Below are 9,972 nucleotides of genomic sequence, written 5' to 3'. Positions count from 1 at the left end.
AATGTGGAAAACAGTGCAGTCGTTGTCATAAGGTGGAAATGGAGTGATTTATCTGACATTCAAATGGACATGATCATTGCCTTTGACCCAAGGATGGAAGCATGTCCAAAATAGCTAAGCTAGTAAATTGTTTCTGTGGCTGTGTGGTAAAGCTGTATTGTGTATGGAAAAATGACACTATCCAAAACTGATGCCGATGCAACTGTGGTGCGCTATGAGACATAGATTTCAAAAGTGAACAACGGCTGCAGAGATGTGTACGGGCGAATAGACATGCAACTGTTGAGCAACTGACCACACAGATGAACCAACGAGCTAACAGTGTCTCCTCAACGAGTGTCCAGCGAACATTGCTGCGTATAGGCCTCTGCAGAACGCACTTGGTTCATGCACTTATGCTGACTACTGTTCATCGACGACAAAGGCTGAAATTGGCACACCAGTACCGCAACTAGACAGCCACTGAGTGGCGACAGACGGCCTTTTCAGATGAATCACGTTTTGTGCCTCATCGAAGAGATGGACGTTGGTGTGTATGGCACAAACGTTTGAAAGCAGACACCCCGCAACAACTGTCAGAAAGGTTCAGGCTGGAGGGCATTCCTTGCACGATATCGTCATTCTAATAGACACAATGGATCTATAAAAGTATTCATTAATCCTTGGGGACCATGTCCATCACTATAAACAGTTTGTTTTTCCTCAGTATAATGTCATCTACCTTCTGGATAATGCAATGTGTCACCCACCTCTCAGTGTATGTGTGTGGTTCGAAGAACACCAGAATGAGTTTATGATGTTCCCATGGCCACCAAACTCCCTGAATTAAAACCCAGACGAGAATCTGTGGGACCAGATAGATTGGGCTGTTCATGGCATGGATTCTCAGCTGTGAAACCTACCACAGCAGGTCATGGTAATGGAGTCAGCATGGCTCCACATCCCTGTTGCTACCTTTCAGAATCTCACTATCTGCCTGTACGTCTCACTGTGGTCCACACTCTAAAAGGTAGTTATTCAGGCGTTCAACAGGTGGTCACATTCATTTGACTGGACAGTATGTTAGAGGCACAGCTAGCTTTGAAATTTAGAATAGATATGCAAGGCTTTACTAGGAATCTCCTGTTGCCAGAATCCGAGGAGAAACAACAAGCCTATGCTTGAGATGAGTTGCTTTTTTTTTAATTTGCGTCTTTCTTTGAAACAACTGGCCCTGTCATATTCGTTACAATTACAAAATCAGACAGTGATATCCTAGCGAAGTTATGAAAGTTAGAACTACCTGCCAAATTTAGCTTGCAAAGCTTGTCATTCTCACAACGTTTTTTATACAACGTTTTGTCACTAATACTGACTACTTAGTCTGTATGCTCAAGTATTATTAATGCAGCATCACATATCATTAATTCATCCTATTGATGCGGATGCGAAATGTGCGATGTTTGCTCCAGTTCTGCATATCAGATGATGTGAATAAGTATGTAGAAATATTTGTCACTAGTGTAGACAGGGACCTAAAGGACGAACACAGTTGCAAACACCTTGAAGATTTGATGAAACACTGTTCCATATAGAAGCATGTTTTTAAACTCAGTGTAAACTCGTATTTATGTTACATCAGAGCCAAATTTTATTACGCGGAATTTACACAATGGTCAGCAAAGCGCTTTTCATCTGAAACAATCGATAGGGGACAGATCGATTGGTTGCAATCGTTCTCGGATTTATGAAAAGTATGACGACTTTAATAGAATTATATCACAGTGTCACTAACTGTTAATATTACTACGAGGTCTGTAGTCTAAAGCAGTTAAATTGTTCCTGCATAAAATTCACAGTTTACAGCTAATTATCACATTCATATTCAACGCCATTTGCATGGAAACGGTGAGCTGCTATGCGGCCACATACCGAAATAATGTTTTTTATCTGCATAGACTGTCTCTAAAGACTGCAATAAGGTCGAAGTCCGTTCAATGAATCGCCATGTATAATGTCCCTGCTGTTACATTTTCGTTTCTCTCTATCTCGTAGATTTCTTCCTTCTATCTTGTCCTAACATGGGATAATGCACGGATCATTAAATTGATTTCATTGTCTTACACGAGTCTTCCGTTTGATTATAGCCATTTATTGTTACAGTTAGCTTTTTCCCTCTAAAACCAGACTTCAGTGAATACTAGATGCCACTGTTCTTAACTGGGCTACCTAATTGGTAACTTAATTAAGCCTTGAATCATTTTGTGTCGCCAACTTTCTTATCATCAACAGGCGATTCATCTGAAAGTCAAATACCCGCGCCCAACACCTACAATCATTCATTATGACCACTCGCCAATGGCTCTTGTCACCTGCGGCGCTAAACGCAGAGCAATACCCTCCCATTGTTGTGGTAAGAGATGCAGTTTTACTTATTCTGAGAAGTCGCGGATTCCATTACTTGCTAGGCTCGTATACATATGTCGATATTTGGACATAGTGTAACAACAGTAACCTTATAGCTTGGAGCAGGATGATAATACAATGATAATACAGTAATTTGATGAAAGCTGTTGTTTACCAGATGCGAAAAACACATGGAACACTGAGTAAACTCATTTGCAGTAAGTACCATGTTCCTTTCTGAAGCAAAAGTTACAACTGCACTCCATGGAAATGGCATACCAACTAATTCCAAACTCTACTTTTGTCTTTCAAGTAATGAAATTCATGTAATGTGCTAATAAGATAGTTTCTAAACTTAATATACTCATTGTTTTGCTTATTCTGTAATTTTCTATCAATGAAGAACCCTGTTCTATTATAAATACGCGATATCAATTAAACATTTTTTATGCAGTGGTCAATACATTGGACTTATATTCAGGAGGAAAGCGGTTCAAATACTTGATAAGATGTCCAATCTACATTTAACATGGCATCCCTAAATCATTTAAGGCAAATGACAGGAAAAATCCTTGGGAAAGGCGATGGTCGATTCCCTTCCCTATTCTTCCCCCAATGCAAGCTTGAAGTCCACACCTCATGACGTCATTGTCGGCAGGACATGAAATCATAATAGCCCTTCATTCTTTCAAATAAAAAGTTTTACTCGTTTCTTGTAGTGTCTATAATATTAACTATGTGTTGACCATAGAAATATCTACTCTGTTGTGTTTCTTGGTGATATTTACAATGATCTAAGTAGTAGATACTGACCTTTGGAATTTATAATGAAGTATAAACATCTCTGGGCTGAGAATAGCATATTAAACATGTTGTCAAACCAAAAGAGGGAGTGTCACATGATTTCAGGATATCACTATTTTTTTCACGTTACCCACAGATTGCAATTGTAGTATGATGCATATTTGTCTTGTATTTACATTTTTCTTTATTGGTAACTGCTATGGTGAACTGCTGCTGCTGTTATGGATTCAAACACGAAGGTTGGAACTTTAAGGTGGCAACTATTTATTTACAGCTTGTACAAAATAGATACATGTTTCAAGGTTTTACTGACCTTCAAAGTAGTCACCAGCATTGTGTATAACCCGCTGCTGTTCATTTTTGGAACACAACATACGACCAGCTTATAGACAGAAGTGATGACACTTTCTGCAGGACCTGACCATCATTTTGCAGGACAACGCTTAATCACGTAAAGTGCAAGCTGGAACTGATTTATTTGGCTGATGGGGCTGCTAAGTGCTATACCACCTACTGCACTCCCCTGACTGAAGTCCTCTTGAGTTCAATTCGATTTCTAAACTGAAGGCAACACTTCACAGCATTTGCTTCAGAACTGCTACACACTGCTAAGAGTATCCTACGACTTCAGCATCGCTGGCAACGGGTTACACACAATGCTGAAGACTACTTTGAAGGTCAGTAAAACTTTGAAACACGTATCTATTTTGTATGAGCTATAAATAAATAGTTGCCACTATTAAAGTTCCAACCCTCGTATATATAAGTATATGAAATGAGGTCAGCTATTTTTCGTTGAAGAGTCCTACAAGAGCTAACTATACTAGTAGGAGGCGCTTTATTTGTTGAAAAACAACGTAACCTACCCTTCATATAGTAGGGCTATTTTCTGTGATTGTGTAACCACATCTGTATACAAGAAAATAGATAGATCAATTTGACAGCATGAGAATATGTATCAGTCAGCCTGTTGAATATGTACGCATTCAAAGCTATGTTCATCTACAGAGAAGATTTTACTCAATATTCTGAGCCATTTCTTCTCTTCTATGGAGATTTTTAAACTACTCTGCTTATTTTAAGACAGTCGCAATAGTAAGCTACACTATTTGCTTGTAAGGCATAGGGAATAATTACGTGTGGCGTGTGTGTGGGTTACAGAGAGAGAAAAGGATGGGTGGAAAGAGTGTCTATCGATAAGAAATTATCACACTGAACACAAATTGTCAAAATTAGATAGAGAAATCAGAAAAGAACAACACACACACTATTTAATCATTGTAGCAGCTTATTATCTTCACAGTTCGATTAGAGTACATAAAATATTAGTATCTAAAATACCATCTAAGCCATTCATGTATGTTATTCTGACACATTGACCTGTCACATAGTAGATCACACTGCAGGACTAAAATAAATTTCGCAAACACAATTTAATTACAAGAGTTTTATGAAGTCTTATTCCTTACTTAGTGTATCTGTACAGGTGAGTGAAATACATATTTTTGATTGCTGAATATTTCTTCAATTACTCGAATGTTGCCAAATGATATTTATTCTGTAGTAAATGCTGATAAACCAAAATAGCATGGCCATCTGTATAATAGGATATTGGCCCACCTTTGGGCACAATACAGTAGTGATTCGGCATGGTATGGTTTCGATAACTCCGTTGCTAAGTTTTTGAAGGTATGTGACACCAGATGTCTATCCAAATGTCACGTAATACCCGTAAATTACGGGCTAGTGATTTGTGCGTTCTAGATGTGTTCCATTGGTTTCAGATCAGGCGAATTTTGTGGCCACGATATCAATAAGTGTTCACTATCATGCTCCTCAACCCACATCAGTACGATTCTGGTCTTGTGACATAGACAGTTATCCCACTGAAAGAAGCCATCACCGTCAAGGAAGACATCAAGTATTAAAAGTAAGCAGGTAGTCAAGAGTAATGTTCACGTAGTCCATAAGTGTTATGTTTACAGCGTCTGTGAGCTCTCAGAACACTGAAGTACTCTAAAAACAGAAAACCATGTGGAACTGTTGATGCAAGGCCCTTACATTCCGATGTACATGCAGGGTAGTGTAAATAGGAGCCCGAATTTCCCACCAAAAACTTAGTAATTATGCTTGTAAGAATACAGCAAGCATACTACAGATCTCCAGTTGCCAAATTTATTAATGTTACTCGTAACTGAACGCGAGCTGCCGTGTTATCTCGTAAGCATATATCTGAGTCCCGCATAAAGCAAGAAATATACCTCAAAAAGAATTCAGAAGTAGGTTTATTCTTTCATTTATGTTTCGACAGACACTTTGTGCTTTTCTCTAGAGTTTTTAGTATCCCAATTGATATATCTGAGAAATCCATTTTCGCACCTGACATTTACGGGACCATAACGTTGACGTTTCTGTGAATTCTTGAGCTAAAATCTCCATAATTACATTTACGCTAGCTCGCTCTATTTCTGTTGACCGCATCTTTAAGACTGTGCCAGTAGGGAATCGGATGCCCTTGTGGAAACACTTACTGTCCTCTGAAGGAGATGATGGAGCGACGCTTGTGTCAGCTTTTTATGCCTGTCGAAATCAAGGTGGTTAGAATAATCGAACCTCCTTTGTCGGAACCACAGACTGTGGTCGGAATTATAGGGTATAGTCGAAACCACCGCCGAAACCATGGAGGTATAAGGAGTACCTCCATGGCCGAAACCACAGTCTAACATAATTAGACTGTGGCCGAAACCGTGAGTCGTAACCAAAGACGTTCCTAATCTCCATGGTCGAAACGCTTACTGCCACATGAAATAACGTTGGCTGCACTGTTGATATGTGTTTGTTTGGTGTAGGTTACTAATTTGTTTACGTTTTAGTCTGCAAGACATTTATAAACACGGGCAGTAGGGCAAAATGCCAGGAAGAATAATGCCAGACTACATGTTTGTGGAAATGGGAGGTACTGCAGCGTTGTGTAGCATTTTTTATTACTTGGCGAAAACTCAGTGGTGACTTCATAATTATGACGGTGTTTGGCTCCGTTATTACTGTAGGGGCTGTGTTTATGTTTTCATGGTTCGATTTCTGCAGTTACCGGTGTTTCGCGTCAGTGTGATAATGTAACTGTTATGTGCCGTTTGTAACTCATTGCGATTTGTCTGACAGATTCAACAGATCGCTCGAATACTGTTAAAACCTATTTTTCTCCCAGGGTTTACCATATTTTTTTCTCTTTATAGATAATACTCGCAGCGGTCTCTGCCGGTGTTTTGTAACAAATATTATACAAAAACGTAGTTTTGGGTTTTAGTGCCAATGTACGGCACCATGTGTTGTAAAAAGAATCGTTAGGTTGTCGGTGAACAGGATATTGTCAGGCAACATCTGAGGCCGCGTTGAAAGAAGTGGCATTTAATTAGAAGTGGATAGATGATATAAGTACATAATGACAACTTGTGGGCGATGAAAAGGCAGGCTGATAAAAGATGTGCGGTTGAATGAAACGACTTGCTAGAAGAAATAGTCCAGTTACTTAATGGCTACGTTGTGTGAGATGATATTAGCAGAGAAACAAACGTCTTTATGCTAAGAATGATGATATACAGTTTGTAATGGGAATTTATTATAAAGTTACATTGCCGTTTCCACACAAAGTCACATTTATAGTAATAATAATATTAACGTATATATTGGGCACAGGTACTGATGCTGCCCTTTGAACTGTTATATCCTGTCTTATAGAATACGCTTGAATTTTGATTTTTACAGAACACTTTACTTTCGTTTGTTGGTTTCTAGACCACAATAGTTAACACTGCGTTACGCGCTCCGATAGACTGTTGAAGCCATTAACATTGCGATGATTCAAGCAGAAATGACCAGTGGTTGACGTCACTATGGACACAAAAAATTCAGCAAAATATCTTCCTTTATATTCAAGACGTAACAAACTACAGTGGGGTAAAAAGGGGGTTTTGATCGTGGAAAGGAATGAAGATGAGTTGTCCCATTTCCAGTGCGGACATTAGAAATGCAGGAAAAGCTCTGATTATGGAATGACAAGGAATGAAGTCAGCTATGCCCTTTGCAAAGGAAAAACCCTGACAATTGGCTGGATTGATTTACAGAAGCCATGGGAAAATTAAATCTGGATGGCTGGAGAGGAATTTGAACATTGTCCTCTCGAATGTGAGTCCATTGTGCTACCCACTGCGCCTGATTGCACACTATTATTCATCGGGGACGTAAATGTAGCTATGCAGTATGTTTCATGTATAATACATTGTGATGTGCTTTGCAGGCTTTGTCAGTTCACAACGAAACTTCACCTCCCAATCTAACCTTGATAGGCTATGCTACAGCTCTGTTTGCCACCATGTAATAATGAAAAAATAGTAAAAAAGAAATAAACATGTATATTGATGTAGTGTACAACACAATGCAATATGTCATTCGCTCTGTAGATCATCTCTATAGACCTATATAGGTCTAGTATACAACACATCAGCATCTAAAAATATTACGTATTGTAAACAAAACATAGGACTGACATCTACAAATGAAATGTACAAATAAAAAAAAAAAAAAAAAAATCCCTGACTCCGTCTACACACATTATTGCTTCATGATTAAAAGAATACACATAAAGTTGTGTTGTACACTAGTCTCACAATTTCCTGTTTTAATTTTAAAAATTATTATCTAATATTTCATTCAGTATTACTGCTGTGAAACAACTGAATTTTAATATCTGACAATAATTCCACTTCAGGTGAAGTTCTATTATGTGATACAAGAAAAGTGTCACCTGCCAATATTAAAGAACTAGATGATATGTAGACATTTTGATTTGTGCTGTCAAAATGTTAAACATTTTTAACTTTCACTGCCAGCATGTGCATTTTCATTTGTTTTACGTATGCTATTACAAACTATGATATTTAAGTATTGGGATAATTCTGGTTATGTGTCTAGTACTACCGTTCTCTCTACTAGTTTCTTAGATGCGCAATATGTTTGTTTGTGGTTTTCAGTCTGCAACCACATTGGTATCTTAAATTAGGCAATTATCATCATGGTGATGTCATTTGACCCTTTAAAAAGCATATAGAGGCTCATATCTTCCCAACACTTCTTCATCCTATCAGTATTGGCCTTTTGTCTTTTTAGTGTGTTTGAATTGAAGGTGGCTTTCCATCAGTTGTTTGTTTGTAAAAATATGAGAATCACTCTTCTGTTTGTTAGTAATTTCAGTTGTTGCCCGTTGATTAATTGTGACTTCTACAAGATTGTTTTGGGTGTTGGCTAACCATTGTTCTTCAGTTTTTGGCTTCCATTTGAATCTGTACTCACTAGAAGTTCATGAAATTTTAGATATTTCTCTTGTAAATTGTTGTCAAGGAGTGCGTTCTTCTGAGCATCTTTGCATCCAGATACCTACTTGGATCTGGAGTCGAAATATTTTCAACAATATCTATCGGTCCACTTTCTCAGTGACATTGAAGAAAAATTTCCTATTGCCATCTTGACCTGTTGGTAAGATTCTTCATTCACATTTTTCAAATATGTAAAAGCTGAGGGCACGGCCTGCTGAAAATATGTTGACACTGATAGTTAATGGTGGTGGTGGTGGTGGTGGTAATGGTGGTGGTGGTGATATCTTAACGGTGTTGAGTGCTTGTGGAAGAATGACTGTCTGATAGTAGTGAAGTTTGGCTTTGGTGGAATGCTTTTCGTGTTGTAGGTATCCATGTTATGCCAGCCATGCCAGTGTTCTCAGTCATTTCACCCAAGTATGTGAAGTGTTTAACCTGAGTAATATTGTCATATTTTGTCTTGATGGATCCAAGGTCTTCACAATGCAAGTCCATGTACTGTGCATTTTTGTAAGAGATTTGGAGACCAGTTTTGATAGCAATCCTGTGGAGCTTTTCTGTGGTATGTCTGGCTTTGGTACTGGTTCTGGCAATTACTGCTAGGGCACCAGTAAAGACAACACATTTGATATTGATTCATTTTTGTCACTAATTGTTCCAGATTTTCTTTCTCTCATAGTTTGATTATCATATGTAATACCATAATGAATTTGGGGGGGGGGGGGGAGGGGAGATAACCCCTCATATTGCCATACTCCTGTTTTTAGTTTAAATGATTTGAATTATGTCAGTTCTTTTCTTATGCGCACCATGTTCACACAGGGTAGTGTGGTCAGTTGAGAGAGAGATAGAAAGAGACAGAGTGAGTCTCTCTCTCTCTCTCTCTCTCTCTCTCTCTCTCTCTCTCTCTCTCTCTCTCTCTCTCTCTCTCGACCTCTGTGTGAAGCAGTACTTAGTGTCATCTTTAGTTCTCGAGCTGTTCTCCACAAAATCAACCTAGTTGAAAGCCCACTTTTATTCACCTGCCTTCTGTGGAGCTTTTCTGTGGTATGTCTGGCTTTGGTACTGGTTCTGGCAATTACTGCTAGGGCACCAGTAAAGACAAGACATTTGATATTGATTCATTTTTGTCACTAATTGTTCCAGATTTTCTTTCTCTCATAGTTTGATTATCATATGTAATACCATAATGAATTTGGGGGGGGGGGGGAGGGGAGATAACCCCTCATATTGCCATACTCCTGTTTTTAGTTTAAATGATTTGAATTATGTCAGTTCTTTTCTTATGCGCACCATGTTCACACAGGGTAGTGTGGTCAGTTGAGAGAGAGATAGAAAGAGACAGAGTGAGTCTCTCTCTCTCTCTCTCTCTCTCTCTCTCTCTCTCTCTCTCTCTCTCTCTCTTGACCTC

At 38.6% G+C, this 9,972-nt stretch overlaps 1 protein-coding gene across 2 annotated transcripts in view; it reads left to right on the top strand.

Annotated features, from left to right (window-relative positions):
* Window positions 1–5,990: 5,990 nt before the first annotated feature.
* The window catches only part of LOC124721681 (metaxin-2), a 55,308-nt gene continuing 51,326 nt past the window's right edge, over window positions 5,991–9,972 (top strand). The window contains exon 1 of one of the 2 annotated variants that reach the window (XM_047246755.1): window positions 5,991–6,145. In XM_047246755.1, the coding sequence (XP_047102711.1) occupies window positions 6,100–6,145 (46 nt within the window). In that variant the 5' untranslated portion in view covers window positions 5,991–6,099. Of the gene's footprint in view, window positions 6,146–7,019; window positions 7,375–9,972 lie in introns of those variants that run through there. The other variant, XM_047246756.1, reaches the window with a different exon arrangement.

This window comes from Schistocerca piceifrons, chromosome X (assembly GCF_021461385.2).
Source record: "Schistocerca piceifrons isolate TAMUIC-IGC-003096 chromosome X, iqSchPice1.1, whole genome shotgun sequence".
Taxonomy (NCBI): Eukaryota; Metazoa; Arthropoda; class Insecta; order Orthoptera; family Acrididae; genus Schistocerca; species Schistocerca piceifrons.
The sequence above is the reverse complement of the archived record's forward strand: the minus strand, read 5'-3'. Positions and strand labels throughout refer to the sequence as shown.